General features: G+C 44.2%; 1 protein-coding gene across 45 annotated transcripts in view; it reads left to right on the forward strand.

The window, feature by feature from the left end:
* Nucleotides 1-16034, forward strand: part of RBFOX1 (RNA binding fox-1 homolog 1) — a 2045752-nt gene that overhangs the window by 1906955 nt on the left and 122763 nt on the right. For 43 of the 45 annotated variants that reach the window (XR_008294525.1, XR_008294524.1, XM_053213105.1 and 40 more), the window contains 2 exons: nt 7221-7364; nt 14227-14280. Coding sequence is in view for 43 of the 45 variants with exons in the window: in XM_053213105.1 (XP_053069080.1) it covers nt 7221-7364; nt 14227-14280 (198 nt within the window). In the remaining 2 variants the exon portion in view is untranslated. The remainder of the gene's footprint in view (nt 1-7220; nt 7365-14226; nt 14281-16034) is intronic. The other 2 variants (XM_053213120.1, XM_053213100.1) reach the window with 1 other exon arrangement.

Consider the following 16034-nt stretch of genomic DNA (forward strand, 5'->3'; position numbering starts at 1 on the left):
AGACAAACAGGAATTTAATAACATGTCTACCTTCTGTAGACAGGGTACCTACCCAAGAAAACCAAGTAACTCCCTGGCATGGCCCAAGCCACCAGCTTAAACATCATCTCCAGCTGAAGACAAAAGATGTTGGGAGGCCAGGGGAGCCAGCGATGGGGAGGTTATTAGGAAAAGCACAGTAAATAAGGGTGAGGTGGTTATGCAGATTTAGGTCCTTGACTTATCCTTTGAAGAGAGTTTCTAGAGATTTAGTTACTTTCTCTTCCTGGTGCCTCCTGAGAGGAAGACACCCCTATAAATGGAGAATTTCCTTATAAATGTGAATGTCTCTTACAAAAGGGTATTTTCTACTGTTTTTGGAGCTTCTCCTGTGTCTGCTGTTTCTCAAAAATAATTGTCCCAAATAACCCTTGTGCCAAAGAGGCGTATGTTGGGTGGCAAAATATAATTCGGTACAGTTCTTGTTTTCTTAGGGTTAACGCCCCTACTACAGGCACTCAGCACTGTGCTTCAAAGTCTCTGATTTCTCTCCGAGTTCTGATTTCTGCTGACAGCTTCACCACATCTTACTCATCCGCCCTTGTGATGGTCACCTATGTTGCCTCCACATAGGTGCTGGTGGAACCTCTTATCCTTTCTTGAATCTGAGGAGACAGGCCCAGAAGGGTTTAAGGAGCTCGGCTCCTATGTGACAGAACTGGAGTTTAGCTCAGGGATGCCCAGCTACAAATGTCCTCGGCCTGCATTACCACTAGGTACTTGGTCACCCCCGGGAGATAGCACACAGGTGAGCTCAGCAGTGCCTCATGGGCTCAGAGCTGAGCCCACGGGGCGGGGCCAGAATCTGAAAGGCACATACAAAAACTATGCGGATTCTCTCCAACAGTCATCCCCGGATTGGTCGATATCAAAATCCAATTTCACCAGGATTAGCCTTGGGTTGCTCAGAGCTATTCATTGAATTAGGAACGATTATAGCAGAGGGAGCCCCGCGGTTCTTTATTAAGGTCTTTGCGGAAGCACTAAGTGATCTTCGGGAGATTAAAGTGCTGGTGGTGTTTTCTTAACATTTATAACCTGCGCCGATATCTGGGGAGTTTGTTTATTAGGAAAAATTCTGCGGCACACATCCTGACTCCTAATAGGGCTCTCGAACTGGGCCAGAGTAGAAGCTGGATTTTGCCATCCTAATGAGCTTATTTTCGAACCTCTGCCAATGGCTGCCTGGAAACATACCTCTTAGGGTTAATGGACTTTCCACTCGTGTGGGGTCCTGCAGCCTCCCCTGCGTGATGGGGCCTCTGCATCTCAGGGTCGTCCGTATCCACACGCCCGAGAAAAGAACAAACCCCGGTGGTTTTAACGCTGTTAATAATAGTAATGATATGCATTCCCTGTTTGTTCATGGGACTTAACTGTTTGCAAGACTTGGATTACATTATCCCAGTCTGAAGGGTCCAGGAAAGATGTGCATTTATGATTTTACGCATCCACAACTAAGAGTGAGAGACGTGAAGTTAGCATTTGTGCCTCTCGCTGATACCAAAGCCAGACCTGTTCATTGACGCCACAGGCCCTTGCTGAGAACTTACCGTGTGCTCCAGATCAGCGGTTTCAGTCGGTACAGTTCCGCCCCCCACAGGGAGCACCTGAACCCCTGAAGATAGTTCTAGCTGTCCCACTGTCGTCTAGAGGATGGAGGCCAGGGATGCTGCTGAACGAACATCTTATGGTGCACAGGACAGCCCCAGGTCAAAGAGCTAAGCAGCCCCCACATCACCATTTCTGGTAGAGAAACTGCTCTAGGTGTAGGGCAGAACAGTGCATGGAAACTCCCCAGTCTCTGTTCTCGTGGACTTGGCGTTCTGGTGGAGAAGACAGGCACAGCAGAAAATAACAGAAGCACGTAACCTAAAAGGAACAAGTGATACAGACTTGGGTAACGGGCAGGTGAAGATTTCTCAGACGGGTCATGTCTGGGCAGACAGCCGATGGGCAAGAGGGGGCAAGCCGGCCACATAGGCATCCGGGGAGAGAGTTCTCCAGGCAGAGGAATAACCGGTGTGAAGCCTGAGGAGGGAGCTTGCCGAGTGGGCGGAAGGAGGAACAAGGTGGCCAGTGAGCAAGGACTGGGGAGCCTCAAGAAGCAAGGGGGTCAGGGCCAGGCCATACTGAATATCACAGCCCAGGATGAGGGCCTGGGCTAGAGGGTTCAGAGAGGGCAAGGGCCCTGGCTGTTCTCCTTCTGCCTCGAACATCCTTTGTTTTCTCAAATTCCTCTCATCTCTGAGCGAGCAGATCAGCAGTAATTTGCTTGGTCTTTATGTTCTATCTTCTGATCTCCGAAACATGGTTATGAGGTATCTTTCCAGTTCAGCTGCGTCCCACTTAGAGCTAAAATGATACTTAGGAAAAAAAATCAGGGATAAATCAAGAGTTCTTCTTCGAGCAATTAATCCCAAGGAAGCCTTGCCAGGCACCAGCCTCAGGGGATGTAGCTCCCTAGCAGGGAGCCCCTGACTTTGGGGAATACACGTTCTAGATGTGCAGTTCCCTGCGCAACCTTCTTAGAATTTCTACGTTATTTTATTTTTGTCGGTAGAAGTTTCACTCTGGGCGTTCGCCGTAAGCTTCACCGACCTTCTCAGGATGCCGTGACCGCTTTAGCCATCTGTGTGAGGTACAGCACTAGGCTCAGGAAACTGGCAGGCCTGTCCTTGTTTTTGGAGTATCGGCTGCCTCTCAGGAGGCTGGTGGAGTGCGTCTCAGTCCTGCTGAAGGGCGTCAGTACCTCCAGGGGTAGGGATGGAATGGCGGCCAGGGCACCCAGGCTGGCAAAGGGAAGATTGCAGTCTCCTCTATTTAGGGAACTCATGAAAGTTCCCAGGGAGACAGATGGGAACCTGGGACAGCTCAGGCAGAGACATTCTCTATTCTTCTGGACCTGGTGTGGGGCCAACCCTTTGGAGAACCTCAGGCCACCTTAAGTGGTAGAAAATGAATCTCCTCCTTGACTATAGCTACCCATCCTACATGTGCTTCCAGTTTGTTTTCTTGTTTAATAAAGGGTTGTAGTGGGTTGAGTGTGGCCTTCAAAAGATATGTCCATGTCCTGACCCTTGTAAACCCATGAACGTGGCCTTATTTGGACAAAGGGTCCTTGCAGATGTAATTAAGTTAAGGATCCCAAGCCAAGATCTAGGGTGAGCCTTAAACCCAGTGCCTAATGTCCTTATAAAGAAGAAAAAGGCAGACAGAGATGTGAGTCTCAGACACACAGAGGGAAGAAGGCCGTATGAACACAGAGACAGACTGGGGAAAGGCAACTCCAAGCCAAGAGGCCACCAGAAGCTGGAAGAGGTAGAGATGGGCCTTCCCGCAGAGCCTCCCGAGGGAGTGAGGTCCTGAGAGCACCCTCACTGTAGATGTCTGGCCCCTACAACCGTGAGGGAGTACATTGCTGTTGCTTTCAGCCACCACATTTGTGGTAATTTCCTAGGAGACTACAACGACCTCAAACTCAGGCTTGTCCTGAGTATGTTTTCCATGAAAGTTCCCAGGAGAAAGGAAGGGGAAGGCCCTCATCCTGACCTACTCACCTTGAGAGTCGGTGAGGACCACTCTGGAAGGCCTCACCCCGACCGTGCCCCGGGTTCTGGAGTAGCCATTTTGCACAGCCCCGGTCTCGTTTGGCCCACTTGTGTTACGTCCCAACGTGTAAGCAGGCGTGCTTGAGCTCACAGATCCGTTTTTCTTTCTCGGCCTCTGGATCCTGATGTCATTCTCTTCCCTCTCCTCTCCATCCACCCACGATATCTGAAACACTGTTGGTTTGTTTTCCATTTTACATGTTATCTTTAAAAATTACCTTTAATACACAGGTATCCCGACATAACAATTGATGAGCATTTGTATACATGCCCACACTACAAAATGATTAATTGAGCGTTGTATGTTTTTTATCAAAGGGAACAACGCAAAGATTTCTCCAAAGTCCTGTTTGACTAAAGATGATTAATTTTAATTTTCACATGAGCGGCATAATGCTATTAATCATTTAATATGTTTAATCATAATCTCTGTAATTCCTAATTAGGTTTATTAAGCTGAAACATCCAGCCGTTCTGTACAAATCAAAATCTAAGTTTCTTTCTTGGGATGAGAAGGAATTTGTTTTAATTTGCATTTGAACAGCAACTTCTTTCCAGAGGAAAGAATCTAGAGCTGCAGGTTCAGGGTCTCAGCAGCTGCTTGTGCTGACAGAGCTTCTTAGGTTAGAGTACTAAGACCCCAACCATGTGGTTCAAGGACATGTCGCTGGCTTTGTTGTGTAACCAAACCTCCTATTACCAGCAGAGCAAACATTCGTGCTCTGTTTGGGCCTCGCTGTTGTAAGACTGCATTTTGACTCCCTTGAAGGTGCCAAGCAGACCGTTTGCTCCTTCACTCGTTACTTTATTGATACACTTGTAATCCCTTCCGCTGTTCAGTGCAGTGATTCAGCCAGCCATTCAACCTGCATGTATCTTTTGTCGGCCATAGCTCAGCTCTGGCGTCCTGTGCTGATCACATTATGCCCCGCGATGATCATAGGTGGCTCGTCACAGTTTTTATGATGAAATACATACTCTTGCTCTACGCATAGGGCCATTCGTAACCCAACTGCCACTACCCCCACAGTGTATCGTTCCGTCCTTCCTTCACATGACCTGCACTGACCAGTGATCACACGCGGAAGCCCCCGAATCCAGAACATGATTTCACCTTTGCGTCTTTGCATGTGCTTTGCACACTGCGGGTACAGCATCCGCCCCCTTCGTCTGTTCTGTTAGACACCTCCCACTCAAAACATAACCCCCCAGAACTGGCAAGCCTCTTAAGGCATCCAGCCCTGCAGTGTGTCCCTGATTCAAGTTTACGCAGCCCTCTATGATTCCCTGTGATCCCAGCCTTGCAACTGTCTTTTTCTACCCTCTTTCTCTTCCTCTGAACTGGAAACTGAATGTGTTTGGAGGCCTGACTTACAGATCCAGTGTCTAGTAGTTGCTCAGTAAAAACATGTATAAGGAGCCATGAGAACCTTTCCTTTACCTGAGAGAGGGTTTTTCACTCCTCGTTTTGACATTAAAAAAAAACAATCTCCATAACTCTAAAACATTCATTGCTTTCCAGTTCCTGACCGTATGCCATGTGACAAGAACTCTGCCAGGTTGGCATATGTGATTGCAGTCAGTCCCTGCAGAGCCTTAGAAGGTGTGCATTATTATTAATACTTGTTTTCCAGGTTAGAGGACTATCACCATCCCCCTGCCTATTCACTCCAACAGCATAGACAGAATGACCAAGTGCATTGTTGTTGTTGACATGACATAGCACTTCAAGGTTGAAGAAGTCATCCAGGGGGGCCTTAGATACCAAACCAGCTTGGAACAGTCTTCTGCCGGCCCCTGGGAAGGTCTTGCTTTCAGAATGCAATTCAGGGGGCGTCTGGGCAGCTCAGTGGATTAAGCATCCGACTCTTGATTTCGGCTCAGGTCACTATCTCACAGTCATGGCATCAGCCCTGAGTTGGGCTCCACTTTGGGAGTGGAGCCTGCTTGGGATTCTCTCTTCCTCCCCTTCTGCCCCTCCCCCCGCTAAAAATATAATAATAAGTTTTTTTAAAGCATCAGAATGCCATTCAGGATGTATCAGTAAGGAGAATGGAAATGAAGTCTGCCAATAAACATACGTACTGACAAGACAGTCACAAATTATGCCCATGTTATTTTGAGAGAGATATATATATATATATTACATATATAATATAATACATATATAATATATATTATATATATTATAATACATATATAATATATATTATATATATTATATATCTATTTTGATAAACATATATCAAAATGTATATGTATGGCATATATAAAACACATATGTATATAAAATAAACATACATATTTTTTAATATATAAAAATACATATTTCACTTTGTGAAATTGTTTCCTTCTCTGTGTCTTTATTATTTTACACCTGGCTGACTGCATTGATAGTTTCATCCCAGTTAATATGCTTCTAAACTGTTTATAAGTAGGTGAGGCTGGTTCCTTGCTCATCAATTTGATGGGCTTCCACATAGGTTTTCCATCATGGTTTTGGAGAAGCAACTGACTGATGTGAATGGCATCCACTGCCACCCAGAGGCAAGAGATGCTAATTGCAGAGAAAGTTTCTAGAAGCATCTCTAGAACCAAGAGTACCCATACCCGTCATGGCTATCAGGATACCAAATGTTACCGTGACTTTTCTCCTGGTTCCTACCCATATCCAGGTGCCGATGTAATATCATGTTGTGCAGACTCATTTTGGCAAGAACGGGAAGCAGAGTAACGAGTTATGCTAATAATGTAACCTTATCTACACCAACATGGTCCACAGAATGTCTTGCTGTGCTGGAGATGCTTTAAACCTGCACCGTCTGACATGGAAACCACTAGCCCCATGTGGCTATCGAGTACTTGAAATGTGGCTAATGTCAAGGAAAAGCTGCATTTTACATTTTATTTAATCTTAATTCATTCAGATTTAACTAGCCACACGGGGTCAGCTGTAACGGACACGATAGAGTTGCACAATCAAAAAACGAGAAGTTAAAGCCTTAATAATAAGTCAATCAGATGCTTACTTAGACTGCAGAGCACCAAACAACCTTTCCAAATGTTTTATTACATTTGCTAATATTTTATCTTCACACTCTCAACAATTAGGTAGGCAATGTTTTAAGATTTTGGACACCTTTGATTAAGGGATACACCCTCTCCTAGCTTCAGCGATGAGGTTTTCTCTGCCTAATTATTAAAACTCCCCCAATACCTCCACACCAACCACCCATCCCCTTGCTTTATTTTTCTTCCTGGCGCTCTCCTTCTACCCGCTGCATATTTCGTTGTTAATGAGCTCATTGCCTTTCCTGCCCCCCACCCCCACCATAAGAATTGCGCTCCACGAAGGCAGGGAGTTTTGTCTGCCTTTCTTGCTACTGAGTCCCAGATCCACGTTATGCTCTCAGGGGGTCTTCAGAAATGCTGAATGAATGAATGACCCGGCACTTCTTTCCCTGTCTTTGTTCCTTTGTTCCAGCATTTTCCTACCATTTAGGGGAAGCAAAAGCAGTTTGGAAACAGCACGTAGGTCCACTCAGAGCCTCTTTACTCTTGTCCTTTTAGCAGACAGATGACGCAGCACCGACGGATGGCCAGCCCCAGACACAACCTTCTGAAAACTCAGAAAACAAGTCCCAGCCCAAACGGCTGCATGTCTCCAACATCCCCTTCCGGTTCCGAGATCCGGACCTCCGACAAATGTTTGGCGTAAGTAGTGCGTTTCTCCTCTGCAGTGCCTGCTGTGGGGTCCCCAGAGCCCTCTCTTCATGTAAGTTCTGAAGGTGAGATGTGGACAGAGGGGAAAAGAAAGGCATTTTAGATCCTAGTCTGTAGCTGTATTTTGGCCAGAATCTCTTCACGATTTCAGTATCCATTTCTTTGTATGTGTTCACCGTGTTCCCACTTGGCCAAATGGTGTTCTTCTAATTAGGAACGGGAAAGTCAGAAGGAAAATGAGCTCCCAGATAAAATAGCATTGAAAGAATCTCACTGATGGTCCCAAATCAAGTGGCCCGGGACCCTACATCACGGCTGAAATAAACATTTTGTGTCTTTTTGGTTCTTCTCTCTATTGTAGTTGACAAGTTATCACGACATTTTCCTGCATATACCTCACTCTTTCCCAGGCACTGTGCATTTGGATTTCAGATGCAGCTTTAGAGGATAATTAGTTCTGCCTAAAACTTCATTAAAAAGCAAAACCAAAAAAAAAAAAAAAAAAAAGCTAAAGACATCTAAATCTGACTTGCATCCTGCCATATACATTCTCCTAGAGTTGGTGGTGAGGATTCAGAGGTTCTTACGGCGATGTTACCCCCACAGAGGTGCCTTTCCAAGGCACCATGATGGAAATGCAGAGCAGGGCGGAAGCCACGACCAACCTAGAGAAAATAAATGATAGGGTTGCTTCCTTGTAGGACGCCATGACTCTGATTCTTTTCCTGGATGAAATGTCGCAGTGTCCACCTTGAGAAGGAATGAGTTAGCCGTGTCTTTGGGCTCAGTTCCACCAAAGGATAAAATTCGGACAGTGCTTAGATATCCTTCGTTTGTTGTCGTTGTTGTTGTTGTTGTTGTTTTTGCAAACGTACTCAGCCTGTTTGTTCATGACATCCATCCCAGTATTGATGGGAGGTATCTGTGGATTCCATGAACAGAACCACACCCTTAGCATTTGACTTAGAGGAAAGGGTGGCTGCTTGGAGTTTCTTCTTCTAAGAGTCCGTGGATGGATGTAAATGTTACAGAAGGAATAAGAAGAAGGCAAACTGTAATGCCTAACCCCGGGCAGAGTAGACCTCACCTCCCGCCCTCATGTAAAGGGGAGCGCTGGCTCATCACTCTGCGACTGTGGGGTTAGCTTGCTTGCACCTTTTATTTCTTTAACATGCATGATGTTTATCAAGTATGCATCTGACACAAAGACAGAGCAAGCGTCCTCATATTCAGATACCCAGACTTGAATCCTGACATTTCAGAGGAAAAGGTCAGCTTCTGCACTTTTATCTTCCTCGTTTGGTAATAACCTTGAGTTGAGCCCTCTAACTCTTGCCGAGTGGAGATACCCTCGGGCACTCTCAGGTCAAAGATGACTTTGAAAAGTGCAGAGCATTCAAAGTGAAAGTGGAGGTTAAGTGTGTGTAAAGCAGTGCGACCAGGTTTGAATGATGGCAGCCAGAGGAATTAGATTCCTTTTGCCACGTCAGGTTAGAAAGTCTTGCTCTGTGGTCCATCTTCCCTCGTCAGGTGTCACTGGGATGTTGGCTTTGAATCTGGCCCTCTTAATGACCATCCTGGTGGTCTTTTAGAGTGTCACTCACTGCAGCGGCCCCCCTGCGGGTACACTTCCCTCCCTGGTCTTCTCTGTTATCTTAAAAGTCACCAGAGGACCGCACAGCCAAGTCAGAGACGTATTGGAAAAATCCACAGCTGGAACTCCCGAAGAAGGCATCCTGCTTGCACGGGTATCTGAGCCTCTGTGTCTTCCCGGGGCCAGGGCAAGCGGTGCAGGGCTGAGTCCTGCCAGAGACCGAACACACTACCGGTTGTCAAACTCTGATCACAATCTACTGGTTTCAGAGCCAGTGTTTGTAAAAGTCAAACATTTTAAGCAACTGACAAGACGTCGTCGACTTGACAAGATGATAGATACGCTTAGTATCAATTAAGAAAATGCAGCATGCCTTCAGTAATATTGAAATTAATTTTGCTCATCACAAACAGCATCTGTGCTCATTTGAAAAGTACGCAAGATTTTTTTTTTTTAGGAGTTTCAGCTATAAAAATGTTCAGGCACATACGGATTCCTGGATTCTTTGTAATAATGCTGAGGCCTCTTTGGTTTACAACCTCTGTTCTGAAAAACGGAACTTCAAAGCTAAAAGTCTGTTGGTCCCAGCCAAGCATTGGTGGTGGTAAGCCCATCCTGGTTATACGACAAGCTTGGTGGCTTGAATCACATTGAAAGGCATCTGTACACATTCTGATTGGCTCCCCACATTCCACTTGAGAGAATTAAGTGTGGTTTCTTTGTGGTCATAGTTACTGTAAGATACCACATTTTGATTCCACTCAGGCCTTTTCCAAGTCGGCTGGACATGAGATCTCTTTTTGCCTTTTATTGCTCTATTTTCCCTTTGTCCCTTCACTTTAACAGGAGCTAGAATGGGGGTGATTGCAGAGAAAAACCCTCTCCAAGATTTTTGGGCTTTTCTCCTTTGTCTCTTTTGTTAAATGCGGCCAAGGGGATTTGAAACTGAAACCAAAACAAGACAAAAGAGGAAGTTCTCTTCTCAAACTGCTTAAAACCTGGCCGTGTTCGTAAACAACTTTTGCCACCATTAGTAATTCAGCCGTGAAGTTTGCAACTTCTGCAGGCCTGATGGTCACTGCAAGAGGCTCACATTTTGTTTTTAATTTGTGGCTTCAGGGCCCGTTCATCACGATTCTGGTTACCTTTTTCCAACCATGTACTCAGTACTTGGCATTCTTTATTTCCTCCTCCTTTGGATGAATTTATTCTAGCGTTTGGCATTAAATCTTCTAAGTTCAGGCTTGCTTGCTTGCTTTCTTTCTTTCTTTCTTTCTTTCCTGCTTTTCTTTTTTCTTTTCTTTACTTTTCCTTTCCTTTCCTCTCCTCTCCTCTCCTCCCCTCCCCTCCCCTCCCCTCCCCTCCCCTCCCCTTCCCTTTCATAGAACAGTCTTTGGTCAAGAAGTTACCTGGCCACAGTGGAACCAGAGTCTTTTTAAAACACCAGTTGGGGCCGAAAGGAACAGATCAGGGGCATTGGTTCTGGGTGTTTCACTGTAAGAAATATTGCTTCTGGCCTGGCTACTTCAGTCTTGAGCTCTGTCCTTATTTCAGGAAGCATTCGTGAGAGTGCCTTTTCTTTATGTTTGAAATCTTGATGATCCCATGAAAGAAATGTGTGGATTTCCTCCAAATTGATTGTAATGGCTTGCTCTTGAGCAGAATGATTCTTTACCTTACCTTTAGAAGTGTACAGGTACCTAGGTGAGTGAGAGAGGTGGTTATGATATATCCAGACCACTGACAGGACACATTGTATCACAGGACTGTTTTCAGAAATAACTACTCATGGAGTATAGGATTCAAATGTGCACAATACCCTTGTTTACAGCACAGCCTTGCTTCTGTTATCAAAATACAAACCCTCTAGGCATGATGCATGATCTAGTGAAATCACTCATAATTGTCACCCAGAAACAGACCACATGACTTTCAGAACATGCAAAAGAAGCTTTCATGATCACCTCTTTGTAATAAAACAGAGATGTCTGCCCCTTTAGTGTTACTGGCAAAGTTCCATGCACCGTGCGGTTAGAAGCAATGAAGGCTTTATTTATTTTTATTTATTTATTTTTTGTACCTGGCCTGGTGCCCCCTAACTTCTGCATTCCAGACATGAAGCCAACCCAAAGAAAACTGAGACGGTGCCTTTTCTTAGCCTCCATGTACACTCTTTGAACTAACCTTTACTTTCATGTTTTATGCTGTAACCGTTGAACATCGTTCACAGTTTTTCAGGGAAATATTATTTGATCTGAGACTGTCTGAAAATGCCTGGTACGTACCTGCTCCAGTGCATGCCTGTAAGCTTCTGGATTTTGTTCTTGATACAGCTATTGAGATCCCTTGCGTGGATTTGGAGTTGTCGTGGAACGCAGCTAACCATGGGTGTTGAGCAGACAAATGCGAGTTAATGTCTGCGAGCGAGCCGTGTCTGTTTAAACTGAACGTGTGCCAGCTGTGTTTACATCATTAGTACCAAACTTCCCAATTAAACTGTTGATACTATAAATACAGTATGCAACTGTCTTCGAAATGGGGCTCACACCAGTATTCTTCTTGCCCGTTTGCTTCGCTTGCTTCTCTGGCTGTGAGAATCACCCACCCAGTAGCAACTGCCAAAGAGGCAAACATTTGAGACCATTTCAGGGCATATGGTGTCATTGTTTCATTTAGGGAATGACACATGCTAGGATTACTTCTTGATTGGTTGGTTCTGTTTCAACCAGATCTTATTTTAAAGGGAGTGTTTTCATGTTGACTGCTTAGAGAATGTTCCGTAGATGACATTTGCTTCATGGTTTTGGAAGGAATCCTTTTCAAGCTTCCCCGCTCATAAATATGTGTGCTTTCATGCTCTTAGGCCTGAAATAAATATGATAGCATCTGTGTGGACTGAATATTCTGAGGAGGTTATATCAAAATCACTGCTTCTGAGGAGTTCACAAACGGGAGGAGTTTTTACTATGAAATTCAGGTCCCCTTTCAACGGCAAATCCTGCATTTCCCAAACCTGGAAGTTTTCTTCTTCTATTTTTAACAACTTTCTCTGCCCAAATCTAGGGCACAGAAAATGCTCCATAGAAGAACATTCTCTTGACCAAAAGGAAATTAGAGTGTCCATCAATTGCAGGGTGAGTTACCTATGAGTTTCTTGGTATTTCCATCTCTCCTGCTGACACTGTAGACCTCCCCTGTCCTCTCCCAGCCCAACTGCTTCTTTGTTTCTTCCTAGCCTTCTACTTCTCCAGGAAGAAGAGAAACATGTCCGCTCCACAAGACAAATTCAACGTGCAGTCCCCTGACCGCCTCTGTATCCTGGGGGATGGGCACATTTCCATGACATAGCTTTGGATTCCCTTTTTCCTCATCAAACTACTTTTGTTTCAAGGTTTTGAGCTCTTTCTCTTCAACTGGAGTGTGCATAGTTTTTTTCCTGCCTTTCCAGGGAAGGTAGATTTATTTGTATTTTCCAGAGGATAGCCTCCGTATGTTTCAAATAATTCTGTTCTCAAATCGTAGTTGCACCCTCTTCGCACTTATTCTCAGGGCCCCCTGGTGTCCTGTGTATAGTGGCCACGGGAGCTGTCTTCTCTTCTCTGTCTTCTTATCTTTGGTTCCTTTTCTTTCCCTCCCAGCCACTCTGTCCTCTGCAACATGGTGGCTGCTTAATGCTTTCTACCCTGGGGAAAAAGACAGAATGCAGAATCTCTTAGAGCAACAAAGGACGCAATAAAAATCCAGGCTGCAAAAGCAAATGGAATAATACAAAAGCTCAAAATACAAGAAAAAAAGATGGACATATTACTTCGTGTGGTTCCATTTATTTTTTTAATCACTAAAAGGAGCACTCGCCCTAATTCTGCTTCAGGGTAAATTTCCCGTCATACTTTTCCTGGGCCATGTCGCATCCTTTCACAACAACCCCCTCCCACCTGCACACTCAAAAAAGTTAAATAAATAAATACCCACTGTACTTCATGCAAGCTAAGAAAAAGGAAGAGACTCCAATGTCAAGGGGAAAAGATTTTGGACTATCAGATGCTTCTGATTCCAAGTCCATGTTCCCTTTTTTTAAAAGTATGAATCACAAATTGTTTGACGTGCACGTCTCCCTAGGACTATGAGATTTAGCAAATAAAGACAAACATAAGATAACAATAGTTGAATTTGAATTGTAGATAACATATTTTATTAAGTATAGGTATGTCTTAAATATTGCAGGGGATGTAATTATCCTGAAAAATTTGAAATTTAAATTTAACTGGGCAGGGGCGCCTGGGTGGCACAGTCGGTTAAGCGTCCGACTTCAGCCGGGTCACGATCTCGCGGTCCGTGAGTTCGAGCCCTGCGTCAGGCTCTGGGCTGACGGCTCAGAGCCTGGAGCCTGTTTCCGATTCTGTGTCTCCCTCTCTCTCTGCCCCTCCCCCGTTCATGCTCTGTCTCTCTCTGTCCCAAAAATAAATGAACGTTGAAAAAAAAAAATTAGAAAAAAAAAATTTAACTGTGAGTTATTTGGCTGCCCTATTTGTAATCCGAAACCATGTTTCCGGGCCTAAATGTGTCAGGTTGCTTTCACCCCTTATAGAGTCTATTCGTGCTAATTGTCTAAAATCTATTTGTTTGTTTAACAAAATGGGGAATCATTTTGAGAGAAGTACATTTCAGCCCGAGGGCTAATCACAGCTACGCTGGTGTCTTGATTATGATGGATATCCACCTGGAGGATCTTGCGTTTATCTCTTTGGACTTGACTTCTCTTCCATGGCCTCACTGTTCCTCTAGCTTATGCTGGGGCCAAGGGCCGTAACCCTCATCATCAGATTCTACCTGGACATTTTATTATGAAAACCACACCTCTTCCAGGAGGTTTCTCCCAGTAGCTAGTGGAGTAGAGTAGCATAGGAGGATCGGTTTACACACCAACCAGTTTTCATCTTCGCTGCGCAGTGCCTGGGAAAGTTATTGCACACACATAAAAAAAGGAAAGTGGAACTAACCACTTGACCATACATTTTGCCCCAGGCCAGTGCTACACCCTCTCACTTGGTGGGGCATCCAGCAAGATGGAAATCTGTGTGTGGTTCCAGTCTCTTGGTTCAAGCACTTCTCTGAGGATAAAACAACTTAAAATGCCTATCCTTGATAATAAAAGAGGGGAAAAAAAAAAAAACCTCTGACTTGGGGTACAATTACCAATGTGCATAATATGATTTATTCCATTTCTCTTGCTTATAAAACATTTCTATTTCTTTGCAGCAATTTGGTAAAATCTTAGATGTTGAAATTATTTTTAATGAGCGAGGCTCAAAGGTAAGCAATTTAATTTACTTCAGGATTGTTTAGCTTATTTCTAAACGTTTGCTATGCGTAATGGAAAACAACTGCACTGTTTTAATTAGCACATTGTGAAAATACACTTTAGTGGGAATTCCTTTAGAGACCTCCTCCAGTTTCCAAAATGGTGGGAAATACATTGGGTTTAGTGTAAATGTATAAGGGGGGGGGGTAATTTAAAATTGCTGTTTTATACCTATCTATTTATCTATTTATATATCTATTTATATATATATCAAGTTTCCAGAGGAAAATTACCCATGCTTAAAAAATAATGTTGTTGCTACATTTTTGTTTTTCAGTGATAATTATGTTCTTTATATTAAAAAGTGAGTTGATAGTCTCATGCGCAGGTAAATATGTGATTATTCTGTATTAATAAAGTGCAGTTATTTTCCTGGGTTGTAGGGGAGAAAATTTCACCTACACCAACCTTTTGAATGTAATTGTTTTCCTTAGTATATTCACCACTCCACATTTTGCAATTTGCCATTGCTTTGAATTTTTTCCCCTATAGGAGACCAATTTTAAAGTAGATTTTCCTAGAGGTAAGAGTGTTAGTAAAAGTCGAGGGTTATATGGAAAGGCCCCTTCAACATGGAAATACATTCGGTTGGGGGGGAAAGGCCCATGTCTCTCAATGTATCCCCTGTATCATTCAGTGGTCATCAAAATGCAATCCCCACAGGAGCAGCAGGACTTAGGAACTTACTTAGAAATGCAAATTCTCAGGGTCCAACCCAGCCCTAATCAGATACTCAAAATTGGAGCCCAGCAATCTGTGTTTTACGAGACCTTCCAGGCCTGTTGTTCAAGTTCTAAATCCCTGGTGCCAGTCCCCAAGCTGTCCAGAATTCTAAGCTCCCTTCTTACATCTTCAGACTGTGAAAGTGGATATTGGGACAAATCGCTTGTCAGATACAGAGATACTGGATTTAGCCCTATAACTTTCCTGATACAGGCGACTTGGGACAAGTCAGTATCCAGGAGGGTTAAGAGAAGAACTGTTTTTTTCCAAGGGGGACAGTGCCAACTCTCTTGGGCATAGCATACCTCCTTCCCTGAAGCAAGCCTTTGAATGTATTATTCCCTGGGCAGTCTGCACACTTACCCTCCTGAATGGGATGCTGCAGATTGCTGTGAGGGAAGAAAATCCAGTGTTCTCCTCTCCATAGCCAAAATGATGTTGCAATATGCCAGATGAGGAAAAAAAAAAAAAAAGAATCAATTCATTATACTCTCTGGTTCTGCTTGTTCAGGGACCTTCTTCCTCCATAATTTTGGATTTTTTTTTTTTTTTTTTGTCATTCTTATATCAGTGGTGGGACCTCTAGTCTGGGAGAAACGTAAGTTAACTTTCTGCTTCTTGTGTGAAAACTATTACAGGGGCTGTTTCTATACCTGCAATGCAAAGTGCATTAAGAAAAAATGTGCCCTCGGGGCGCCTGAGTGGCTCAGTCAGTTGAGTGTCTGACTTTGGCCCAGGTCGTGATCTTGCGGTCAGTGAGTTTGAGCCCTACGTCATGCTCCGTGCTGACAGCTCAGAGCCTGGAGCCTCCTTCGGATTCTGTCTCCCTCTCTCTTTGCCCCTCTGCCCGCTCACACTCTGTTCTGTCTCTCAAAAGTTAATGAACATTAAAAAAGAATTTAAGAAAAAATGTGCCCAGGGGCACCCGGCTGGCTCAGTCCATCGAGCCAATGACTCTTGATCTCAGGGTTATGAGTTTGAG

The sequence above is a fragment of the Acinonyx jubatus genome, chromosome E3 (assembly GCF_027475565.1).
Source record: "Acinonyx jubatus isolate Ajub_Pintada_27869175 chromosome E3, VMU_Ajub_asm_v1.0, whole genome shotgun sequence".
Taxonomy (NCBI): domain Eukaryota; kingdom Metazoa; phylum Chordata; class Mammalia; order Carnivora; family Felidae; genus Acinonyx; species Acinonyx jubatus.